Source organism: Dermochelys coriacea, chromosome 7 (genome assembly GCF_009764565.3).
Source record: "Dermochelys coriacea isolate rDerCor1 chromosome 7, rDerCor1.pri.v4, whole genome shotgun sequence".
Lineage (NCBI taxonomy): Eukaryota > Metazoa > Chordata > Testudines > Dermochelyidae > Dermochelys > Dermochelys coriacea.
This window is the reverse complement of record NC_050074.1, coordinates 114,307,784-114,320,752: the sequence shown is the minus strand read 5'-3', so window position 1 is coordinate 114,320,752 and position 12,969 is coordinate 114,307,784. Positions and strand designations below refer to the sequence as shown.

The 12,969-nt window shown below is 44.0% G+C and overlaps 1 protein-coding gene across 7 annotated transcripts in view; it reads right to left on the bottom strand.

Moving 5' to 3' along the window:
• The window catches only part of ABLIM1 (actin binding LIM protein 1), a 323,364-nt gene that overhangs the window by 120,778 nt on the left and 189,617 nt on the right, over window positions 1–12,969 (bottom strand). For all 7 annotated transcript variants that reach the window (XM_043518178.1, XM_043518174.1, XM_043518176.1 and 4 more), the window contains exons 5-6: window positions 3,693–3,819; window positions 997–1,090 (exon numbers count right to left, since the gene is read on the bottom strand). In XM_043518178.1, the coding sequence (XP_043374113.1) occupies window positions 997–1,090; window positions 3,693–3,819 (221 nt within the window). The remainder of the gene's footprint in view (window positions 1–996; window positions 1,091–3,692; window positions 3,820–12,969) is intronic.

Sequence of the window (12,969 nt, the reverse complement as noted above, 5' to 3'; positions counted from 1 at the left end):
AAGAACTGAATCCTAATCTAAGCCAGTTCTTTCTTTACACAGAATCCAGTTTCCTAAATGGATCCATGGAGTCAGGAATCAATTTTGCCTCTCAGATCTAAACAGTAGCATGCCCTGCACTGGAGAGGATCCTCTGAATTTTTGGTAGAGTTCCACCACCAACCATCTCTACAATTATATGGAGAGCTCCATGTCAAAGTATAAGGACCACAACTCTAAGGGCTATCAATCATTACCAATGAGAGACTAAGATCAATTTTAGCAAAAAGGGGATGTGTCTCTAACAAGAGTCACCCACATCTGATTGAGGAGCATGCTAAGGACATACTCCCCTTCATATAGTCAGTGACTCAGGAGAAGGGATACTTTGGGTAGAAATCCTGGCTTCTGTTTGTGCTTTCTCATACCTAAATTATTTAACTTCCTCAAGAATATTCCTCCCTTTCATGTTCTCAGTATCATGCATATCACCTTATCTCAATCTCCTCTCTTCCAAAAAATAGAAGCCTAGTGTTCCGACCCCTCTTCACAGCTGTCAACTAGAGAACATTTATTATCCCCATATGTTTCAAAGTAGCAGCCGTGTTAGTCTGTATCTGCAAAAAGAACAGGAGTACCTGTGGCACCTTAGAGACTAACACATTTATTAGAGCATAACCTATAAATTATTTTATGATATAAACAAATGCATCTCCTTCAGTACTTTTTCTAATCCTCACCCCAGCTACCCAGGATGCTCCAGACGTATAACTCAACACCGACTTTGTGCAGTACCATACAAAAAAATCATCTCACTGACATCTCCACAGAAACCAGGGCAATCAGTTCTCACCTACACATTTCCCAGTGGCTAGAATTTTTCCAAAGCACTTAGCAACAAGCTAACTCTGCTCCCATTGAAGTCAATGGCAAAAATCCCACGGATCAAATTCTTTGTGTACCCTGCAGTCTGGTGAGTAAACCCAGCGATTAAGCAATAGATTATATATTACTTACCTCTAGGACCTTCCCAGTAATGAACTGGTGACACGATTCACATTTGACCCCAAAGAGAACCTGGTAGTCCTTTTCACAATAAGGGGCACCATCCCTGAAATAAAATATCCAGAAGGTGCAAGTTACAATGCAGCTTGTATTCTTCCCTTGTCCCTAGTGGAAATTCCCATTGACAGCAATAGGCGAATGGGGACGAAACCAAGCTAACTATTTTGCAACTCAAATGAAATGGCATTACAGTTAGCATCATTTAGGATCAGCATTTAAATTGCCATCGAGAATAAAGGAGAGACATTCAAGCACAAATGTGCACATTGTGGGACAGATCCTCTGCTGGTATCAATGGGTGTAAAAATCAACTGAGCTATGCCCCTTTACACAAGATGAGGATCCGACCCTTTGTCAACATTCTATCATACACATGCATGAGCCTGCTGCACCTCTATCCATTTCAGTAAATAAATCCTTGGTAATCTTAATAGCGTATAAAGAGACATATCTGAGCATCAGTGGCATCATGAAGGTTCAAAAGGGAGGTGGGCAGTGCTATCTTTCATAGAATCATAGAATCATAGAATATCAGGGTTGGAAGGGACCCCAGAAGGTCATCTAGTCCAACCCCCTGCTCAAAGCAGGACCAAGTCCCAGTTAAATCATCCCAGCCAGGGCTTTGTCAAGCCTGACCTTAAAAACCTCTAAGGAAGGAGATTCTACCACCTCCCTAGGTAACGCATTCCAGTGTTTCACCACCCTCTTAGTGAAAAAGTTTTTCCTAATATCCAATCTAAACCTCCCCCATTGCAACTTGAGACCATTACTCCTCGTTCTGTCATCTGCTACCATTGAGAACAGTCTAGAGCCATCCTCTTTGAAACCCCCTTTCAGGTAGTTGAAAGCAGCTATCAAATCCCCCCTCATTCTTCTCTTCTGCAGACTAAACAATCCCAGCTCCCTCAGCCTCTCCTCATAAGTCATGTGCTCTAGACCCCTAATCATTTTTGTTGCCCTTCGCTGTACTCTTTCCAATTTATCCACATCCTTCCTGTAGTGTGGGGCCCAAAACTGGACACAGTACTCCAGATGAGGCCTCACCAGTGTCGAATAGAGGGGAACGATCACGTCCCTCGATCTGCTCGCTATGCCCCTACTTATACATCCCAAAATGCCATTGGCCTTCTTGGCAACAAGGGCACACTGCTGACTCATATCCAGCTTCTCGTCCACTGTCACCCCTAGGTCCTTTTCCGCAGAACTGCTGCCGAGCCATTCGGTCCCTAGTCTGTAGCGGTGCATTGGATTCTTCCATCCTAAGTGCAGGACCCTGCATTTATCCTTATTGAACCTCATTAGATTTCTTTTGGCCCAATCCTCCAATTTGTCTAGGTCCTTCTGTATCCTATCCCTCCCCTCCAGCGTATCTACCACTCCTCCCAGTTTAGTATCATCCGCAAATTTGCTGAGAGTGCAATCCACACCATCCTCCAGATCATTTATGAAGATATTGAACAAAACGGGCCCCAGGACCGACCCCTGGGGCACTCCACTTGACACCGGCTGCCAACTAGACATGGAGCCATTGATCACTACCCGTTGAGCCCGACAATCTAGCCAGCTTTCTACCCACCTTATAGTGCATTCATCCAGCCCATACTTCCTTAACTTCTTTGTATGACTGAGGAATGAATTAGCCAGTTTAAAGAATTTACACAGTATCAGGCACCACCTTTCAAGTTCCTTTGTTTAATTAGTCATAGATGTCAGTCTGCTTATATGTGCGCCCACTAAAACAAGCGATGAAAGGTTTGCATGTATCACATACTCTAGTGTCCCTATATTTTTTCTCCCCCGCTATATGTTTGAAAGGGGTCTGGCTAGACTCCCTTCATCTTGCAGCTAAAGCACTCACTCTCTCTGATTTTTCTCCCTTGCCTTGATATGCTCCTAACTTTCTTCTTCATTAGTTCCTAATCCGAGGCAGGTAAATACAGTGTCAGGTCAATCACATCAATGTGTCTGGTCTTTGTTCTAGCACAGTGAGAGACGGGCCGTTTCCTTCTTTATTCTCAAGTTCACAACTTGAAAATAACTGGACAAAATGATGGAAAAGCTGTGCCTTGGAAACACAATGGAGGAGTTCACACAACCCTCTCCTTGACCAGAAAAAGACTTGCAATCGTCCCGCTCATAGTATTTATTTTGCCAACTACTGTTAAATCACCGTTTTTCTTTACTTTCTCCAGCCACTTTACAGGTAAAAATTCCCCTCGGGTCCCAATTCCGATATTTTGCTCCTACTACAAGTGAGGGTTTCAGTGCACATAGTGATGGGCAACTGGGCATGGACATTTTTTTATTGAGGGGGTCTAGAATTAAAAAAAGAATGACTAAATGACTCAATGACTAAATTTGTCCACGTTTAATAAAGTGAGAAAAGCTCCATGAGTTCCAAGCTCATTGTCTCCTTTATTTATTATTGAGATTCTTAAAATTTTGGGGGTGGGAGTCTATAGTCCACCCCCCAACCCATGTCCTCCATCGTCTACCCCATGAATGATCAGCATGTGCCAAGAGAGTAGGTTTTCGGAAGTGCAATTTGCCCAACAGATTGGAAAAGAAGAATTTGGCTGCATTGTACTTTTGGAAAGCAAGGATGGATTTCATGCCAGGCAACAAAAAAGACATAGGCGGCTCCTTACTTGCTGATGTATTCCCCAGTCAGGACCTTGCCACAGGCCTTGCACTTAAAGCATCCCAGGTGCCATTGCTTATCCAGTGCTAGCAGCGCTTGGCCATTTTTTATATCTCTTCCACAGCCAGCACAATCTGCAAATAAATAAATACATACATTCATTGTCAGTGAGTTAGTTTTATTAATCTTCATTAACTTACCTAACAAACACCACTCCTAGATTAGCTAGAAGGGGTCATTACAAAGCAATGCAAGACACCTACATTCCCATAGTGGTCAGCACGCCACCCTCACCCCCAAGGTTCCAGCCCAGGGAACAAGGAACCATAGACACATTCTCCTCCATAACAAGCATACCTAAGAGTAGTACAGAAGGCACTGCCACACATTTGGTGATGATGATTTGCAGCCAGCCCTGCAGATTTTATTAGCAATTAACAAAATTCATTCACAAGAATGTCTTCAAGAGGAGCCACTGTTTATTTGTTTTTGCTATCAGCAAAGTCTCTGTGGCTTAAAGAAAGTCATACATAGTAGGCATGGACTGGCTACTTCTAATCTAAAATTAGATCAGTAGTCATCATTCTCAGGCATTACTTTCCCCCCTCCAGATGGCAGCAAAGCACTAAACGTTAAATGGGTTCTTGGTAGGTAGCAAACTTTCAAAGATTCAGGAGTGGTAAGAGACACATTTTTACAGCTAGATAACATAACAAAGGCTTTGGCAATAACTGCAGTATAATAGGGCGTATCCGCCTCTGTACATAAGGAAAGGAACAACTCCCATAGGCATTCCTTGTGCATAAAAAAGGACGTCAGTTCTATGTCTGGAGTCAATACTGACTCTAACTCAACTCTATCATGCATTCTTACAACTACAATACCCACCTGCTGAAGTGAAGAAACAGATTGACAGAGCCAGAAGAGTACCCAGATGTCACCTACTACAGGACAGGCCCAACAAAGAAAATAACAGAACGCCACTAGCCATCACCTTCAGCCCCCAACTAAAACCTCTCCAACGCATCTTCAAGGATCTACAACCTATCCTGAAGGACGACCCATCACTCTCACAGATCTTGGGAGACAGGCCAGTCCTTGCTTACAGACAGCCCCCCAGTCTGAAGCAAATACTCACCAGCAACTACACACCACACAACAGAACCACTAACACAGGAAACTATCCTTGCAACAAAGCCCGTTGCCAACTCTGTCCACACATCTATTCAGGGGATACCATCATAGGGCCTAATCACATCAGCCACACTATCAGAGGCTCGTTCACCTGTGCATCTACCAATGTGATATATGCCATCATGTGCCAGCAATGCCCCTCTGCCATGTACATTGGTCAAACTGGACAGTCTCTACGTAAAAGAATAAATGGACACAAATCAGACGTCAAGAATTATAACATTCAAAAACCAGTTGGAGAACACTTCAATCTCTCCGGTCACTCGATTACAGACCTGAGGGTGGCTATCCATCAACAAAAAAACTTCAAAAACAGACTCCAAGGAGAGACTGCTGAATTGGAATTAATTTGTAAACTGGATACAATTAATTTAGGCTTGAATAGAGACTGGGAATGGATGAGTCATTACACAAAGTAAAACTATTTCCCCATGTTATTTCTCCTCCCCACCCCACCCCACCCCACCCCCCACTGTTCCTCAGATATTCTTGTTAACTGCTGGAAATAGCCTACCTTGCTTGTCACCATGAAAGGTTTTCCTCCTTCCCCTCCCTGCTGCTGGTGATGGCTCATCTTAAGTGATCACTCTCCTTACAGTGTGTATGATAAAACCCATTGTTTCATGTTCTCTGTGTGTGTATATAAATCTCCCCTCTGTATTTTCCACCAAATGCATCCGATGAAGTGAGCTGTAGCTCACGAAAGCTTATGCTCAAATAAATTTGTTAGTCTCTAAGGTGCCACAAGTACTCCTTTTCTTTTTGTGAACACTGAACACTGATATATTGAGATCCTTTGATGGCAGGAATCAAGCAAAGAGAGCCCCAGGCAATGGCACTCAATGCCCTTTATTTCTGAGGGCTATTTCTGCCATGGTGTTTCATATAATCTTGTAGATCTCTGGCTCAAGGTTGCCTTTCCACTCCAATTCAAAATAGTCAAAGCTTTCCCTTTAAGGGGCACCACGGTGGGCACTGAGATTTAAAGAAAATGACATGCTGGGGACCAGTGAAGAGTTGCAGACTTCCCCCAGGCACAATTTTGGTAAAGGAAGACTCATAAGACTAAGAATGAGAGAGAAACCTGATAAACACAGGGAAAGCTGCAGGGAAGGAAAGAGGCTGAAAACTGTATTGGAGGGTGCTGAGATCTAACTTAACACCTTAAAGACCCTGAGCTGAATATCACATCCTCACAATGACATCAAGCAATTGAACACAAGTGTCATTAATAGAATAATGAAAACAGTTCAGCCCAGTCACTGCAGCTGAAAGAATATCTACCCAATCAGTTAAACTCTTGATCTCTAGGCATCTCAAAAAGGTCATTGATCTTCAGTGTGCAAGCTCAGTAGATAGAGGATGCCTGAGAAATCCCAACCAACTCTCACAGTGGTAGTTTTATCCCAGTATAAATCCAGGCCTGCAATGAGGTTACTCCAGATTTATGCTCATCCCTCAAGCACCATGTACAGCCTCATTAGAGAGCCCTATGAAGCTGTACACTGTGATAGTAATGACAGATGAGCTGCCATCCACGATGCTCCGCTTGTGAAGATCTGGACAGAAAATACATTTGCCTCTGCAGCTTCTGCATCACTCCCCACATCTGACAAAACAGCGAGGCATCCTGCACAGCAACTCATTTGTCACCGTCTAAATTAATGGGTTTTTCCTCTTCCCCCCCCCCCCCCCCCCCCGCTTGACCAATGGCAGCATAGTTTTCCCACAGCTTGATCACATCACATGCCGCACTCCAGCGTGATGGGCTCAGAGCCGATACTGCTGCATTAACCGTGAGCAAGCTGCGTACAAACTTCACCCAAGGCTGTTTGGATTGCCTTCCCAGAAATCTGCCAGCGAGTATACCCATATCCTCCCGTACACCTCACAAATTCACTACGCAAAGAGGTCACCCAGCTCTGCTCTGGCTTCTGCCACCATACTAACTGGCAGAGGCCTCAGGAGGGAAAGCACACCTGAATGTGCTCCCCAGCTCACCCCCGGAGAGTCTGCACTGAGACATTAGCAGTGCTGGACGTTAAGGGACACCTGTAGGTCTCCTAAAAGATGCACTCATCCTCCCGAGTAGCCCCTGGCAGCAGGCATCTAGCCAGAGCTTGAAGCTGCTCCCTCCCCTATTGTGAAAATCCCAAGGGAATCCATGTCCCCATCCAGATGCCAAGGCATCAGCTGGTACAGAGACATGGAACTGACACCCTTCTGCACCAGCATGGGGAAACACAAATCAGAGTGTGTATTTTTATTTGTTTTTTTTCCACTTTTTTTTTAAATAAAGGAAGCAAACAGTCTTCATTGGAATCTTCACTCGCTGTTTAAAATTACATGTGCTTAAAGATCATTCTGAATCAGGGCTAAGATGAGTAGCAGTAAATAGCAGCACTGAAATCATATTGCAGAATTCACTATTTTCACATGGCTCTCATACACCCAGGTAAAGTACTGATACTCCCAACAGGGCTCCTGGGGCCATTGAAAGTTGATCACTTTTGCTTTCTTATTCCTGAAAGCTGGCAAAGCACCGTGATGGGTTCATCCAGGTAAACAATTAGCCACAGAATAAGGCAATCCTAACAACTGCTTCTGGTTTTAAAAATGCAGGAATTTCATTAGGACTGTGCAAGTTTATTGAACTCGAGTTGCGAAAGGTTGAAAATGTGACCAACCTCTATCCGTTTGCCAAGTACCAATTATTATTCATCTGTATGGTATTGACGCCTTTGGGCACTACCAGAATAATAAAACAGTTTGTTTATTTTTAAGAGAGGCTGAGCTACAAAAGTTCAGATCAGAATATGGATTTGAACCTTCCCACTAAAAATCAGGATTTTTTTATGTCAGATTTGAATTTGGGTCCAAGTTTAGTGTTGAAGGCATCTATCTTGCAATCAGATCTGCCCACCCATGTCAGAATAAAAGGTGCCAGTTCCCTTTTCACTAGAAGCAAAACAAATCCATGCCAGCAGCCCTGCATTCCTGGGCAATTTTAAAATAAAAAGCAGTGTGCACACAACGGAGGGAGATAAATTTCCTGAGGGAAACTGGGCTCAGCTTCAAAGAGAATTGTGAATGGCAAGTGGGGGGGGGTTGGAGGGAAAAAGGCAATTAAAAAAATTATGAAAAATACCTTGATAAAGGTCCTTTTAATAGATTAAATATGGAAACGAATCACAAACGATGCAGCCTGGTAGCATTGGCTTTTAACACACAAATCTATATGAACTTAATGATAACCTGTCTTGTTAATACACTGGTTAATATTTCTGTAAAATGTAAAAGGGACTCCACTGAGTTAAAGACCACGTTGTCTGAACAACTTTGACCTATCTTTATAAAGCATCTCCTCAGATTACTTTAGCCAACAGGGGTAACAAAAATTCTTTTTTCCAGTTTGTTTACTTGGTTCATTTGACAGCACTTTGCGAATAGTTATTTTCACCATTTCCCCAGTGTAGTAGGTTAGTTTTTCCTGATTGTGAGGGTTTTTCGCATAGTAACCAACAGGGAAAGGAAAAACAAAAAGTAATAGGGAAACATGACTGTAAAGCCACCAAATGGGGGTGAGATCTCAAGGGCAGGTGTAACAGCCGAAAGGAACTTCATGTAACTGATTAGATTTCAAGTGGACAGATTCCCTTTAAATTCGATTGAGCATTCTAGTTGGTGTGCAAACACATGTATACAAACACGCTCCATTGGACTGTAGGAGTTTTTCCTCTAAACATGCCAGTTGGGAAGGGTAAGAAAAAAGCAATGGTGCTTTGAGGCCAGATTGGATTTGATTAAAAGAAGTCAGTAGACCATACCAGACATTTATCATAAGCATCACTGAACGCATCCGATGAAGTGAGCTGTAGCTCACGAAAGCTTATGCTCAAATAAATTTGTTAGTCTCTAAGGTGCCACAAGTCCTCCTTTTCTTTTACTCCCTATACACTCACTGTTCCGTTTTATAAACCCTCCCACCCATTTTTCTTCTATTTTCATCAGACATTTTCCAGCCTTTGTATTGTCACTTTAACATCTACCTTCTCCCAGCATCACATCTCATTCCCTCCTGATACACATGCAGCCTAGTATCACTCCTTAGTATTACTCCTTGAAAAACTCCCACTGCAATCAATATAACAAAGCAGCCTCAGTCCACCTAGTCATTGTCAGCACCTCCCTCTAACAGTAGATTCTCTGCAGAGAAAGCAAAAAGGGTTGATGTAAATAGGCGGGACAGGGAGATTTGGAAGCCATCAGGTAAGTGGAGTAAAGAATTCAGGACTCTTGTGCAGGGGCTATGAGGGACATGAAAATATGTTTATTTTTTCTCCTTGGCAGCATCCAAAAAGTCCCAGTTGATCAAAATGTTCTGAGTGATAAACAGCCGGTGAATCAAAGCAGCCTTTTCTCAAAAAGAGAATCAAAATGCTTCTCACTGTGGCAAGTTTCCTAGCTTGGTCAAGATGGTCAAGATGGATCTGGCGGAGTCCAGACTACCTATCCAAGGATGGTTGGCCTCCACTAAATGTTTTTGTTAGTTGATCTTCACTTTCATTCACTGGAGGTCCCAGAAGAACTTGGAAAGCCTCAGGCTGCAACTTGCACTTTGGAACCATGGCCATCACAAATGGTTCAGTCACCACTGATCACGAGTTATTGTGAGCACATGATGGCTGACACATTTGCCTGTGCAGGCACTACACTATCATTATCAGCAGTGACTCACTAGTCTGGGCTTTGTGATGCCTCGATTATGAAGGGCTCTTCACGAAAGCAAAAGCTTTGTTTAGCTGCACGGGATTCCAGCTTCCCTTTTAGCTGCCTGGGAAACAAGCTGTTCTTCACCAAGCATAATCAGTTACTCTGCAGTCTGTAATAACCCTCAGCCACATCACCCAGCTGGAGTCGCCTCTGTTTCTTCTGATGAGTTCTGTGTGTTCCCGACAGGCAATGAGAGAATGGTGCTCTTTGCTTTTCTCCAACCAGTAGAGATACTGACACAGGAAGCCAGCTCTCCAGAAGTGAAGGGTTGAATATTTACCAGGTCTTCAATCATACAGAACATTCTAGGTGGCCAGGATCCTCTTATGTCTGCAAATAGCTCTGGGAGTTATCAAAATATTTATCTACCTGAGAGATCATTCAGCATTTTCCAGATCTTAGGCCCCACGCTTGCCCTGTGTTTCAATGGTACAATAACCTTGTGATGCTGGCATTGTAAAACTAAGTGGAGAAAAGCTGTTGAGTTTGGGACTAGAGATTGCACACATTTTTTTGCTTCTGTAGACTGAGTGCATTGCACACCCCATGGGCTTCTTGCATCCCTCCATCCCCCACTAAACCTTCCTGTGTGACATCCCCTTCTACTTCAGAGACTCCCACCAACCCTTCATCTAGCCCCTTTCCCCCATACCAGGGGCGGTATGTGCTTTCTCATTCCCCCTTTATCCCAACACCCCACTTTTTCCCCATTCAAGAACACCCCATTCCCTTCCCCCCAGGGGTCTGTGTATCCCCTTCTCCTCTTCTCCCCGTCAGAGGTTCTGTGTGTGTCCCATTCTTCCCATGCCAGAGGCTTTGTGTACCCCAATTTCCCCTCAATACCAGGGTCCCCTATTCTCCACCTGCCAGGGTCTGTGTATTACCTTTCTCTCCATTCTGCCCATGCCAGGGGGCATGTGTGGCTCCCCCATTATTCTTTCCCCTATTTCCAGGATTCTGCATGTGCTCCCATTCCTCGCCCCACATTTTTCTTTCTTTCCTTTCTCTTTCAGGTTGTCAGCATTTTAAAACTCTAGCTATTGGGAATCTGGACAGAGCTGAGATTGGGGATTGTTATGCTGGAAGGTGTTAATGGCTGCCAACAACCAGTTCTTTGATCTATAGCCTCCAACAGAGGTGCTAACCAGATGCCAGGGGCTTTTTGTCTCCCCCATATCCCCCTTTTGGTTTTTCCAATTTTCCCCAAAATCAAGAGGGTTCTGGCCATTAATGCCTAGAACATTCACTGATATCCTGGAATTGATCAGATGTGACGCTCAAAAGTTATTGTGAAATAGACAGAATGCCACCGATTTGAGAGTTAGACTCTGTTTATTTGGCCAATACACCGCATGCAAAATCAGTTCTCCAGATCCTAGGGCACTGTCTACACTACAAAATTAAGTTGACCTAAGTTAGGTCAACATACAGCCACCTCCATAATTACTGCCATAGTTCATGTCCCTCTCTGTCAGTGGTATGTGACCTCACCAGGGGCTCTTCCACCTACTTCATTGTGTGGGACATTGTGGGACACTGACAGCTTGACCCCCACCCAAGCAGCACTCACAGCTGAAGCCCCTCTGCCCTGGGGATAAACAGCTGGAGCTGTCACTGCTCTGCAGTATAGACGAAGAGTAGGTGGTTCTCTTCACAGTTGCACTCTTAATTGAATCCAGCATGCTATAAGATTTCTCAGTATGTAATGCCACTAGTTGAACAGCATGGTGGATTTGCAGGACAACCTGTATAGCTGTAAACATCACCGTATCTTAGCTGCCATCACTCAGCCACTGTTTGCAGTGTTGTTGTCGCTGTGTTGGTCCCGGGATATTAGAGAGACGAGGTAGGGGAGGTAATATCTTGTATTGGACCAACTTTTGTTGGTGAAAGAAGATAAAGAAGCTTTTGAGCTACACAGAACTCTTCTTCAGGTCAGCTTTGTGTAGTTTGAAAGCCTCTCTCTTTCACCAAGAGAAGATGGTCCAATAAAAGATACTACTTCACCCCCTTGTTAGTCTGATCACTCAGCCATCTTAACTTCTGCGGCATTCCCTGGCCTGTTAGTCCATGGAACAAAAGTATGGAGTTTCTTGAAGCCGTGGGAGGAGACAATGCTTCATTGGTTGCAACAGCTCATGGCCTGGGATACAGCAGAAAACAGGCGAGATTCTGCTAATATCCTGCTCTGAAAGCCCATCTGATTTCATGGACTTGCTTGTGGAGTTGGAGACCATTCAGTGAGAGTAAGGTGGAAGAAATCTGAAAAAAGCCACAAGCTATACAGTTCTGACATACCCAGTAAATGGGACAACATGTAAAGCCTCAGCATAAAACAGCTACTGGTTCATGTCCTGCGGGAACAAAAACTTTTACCTGAACACCCTTTGGGCAGCAGCAGCACTTTTCAATAATATGAAAATTGGGGCTGTGAAAGAGACCAAACGAAGCAGAGATTCCTAACTTAAGCCTGATTCTCTGTCCTTAATTGACACCCACATACCTATTTATTTTTGCACAAAGGCAGATTACAGAGTCTGGGTGACAGAACCAATTTCAGTTTTAACACTGAGCGTTAGGTTTTCATTGAACAAAAACCCACAAGATCCTTAGGATTGAGGGGACACAGCATCTCAGAATAGGCACTCAGCACGCATAGGATCAAGACCAGAATCTTCCCCACTGAATATCTACAATGGCCATTGTTCTCCTTGGCCAGTTAGAGGTGATACAGAAGCCAGCAGCAGGTACTGACAATGCCATTAGTACTATGCTGCACTATGTCATCCTTTCTGACCATACCGACTCATTCACACAGGTTCCTGTTTCTGAACAAGTTGCAAACACTGCAAACTAGCCCCTCTGTCTTACACCTGCCCCCAGCACAGCAACCTCTGTGTCACCACTTCTGGAGACTATCTTGAGTAAAATTCCATTGTTGTGTTTGGAGAACACTAACCCAAACAGGTCTCTACTCCAGCAGCAGCAACAAGGCACATCTAATTGCACTTTTTATGAAGGCTTTTTAGTCCTGATAACACCAGCAATCCAAGACCTACATTACGCCATGCCTGAAACAACTAATTCTCTCCCCCACATGCCCCTGGAGAGACCTTGGGTTCCTGACATACTTTTTCTGAATGTGACAGTTGAGCTTCCAATGTTCCCAGAACTGCCACACTCATCTCTGGGGAAACTTTTCCTGGAACTGCACTTACATATCTGCTAATGCAATGCCCAGTTATTGGGCAATACTCTACATATTCTACTCCGGGGGAATTCTGTGCTACTGAACATGCGCATAATTAATGAGCCCC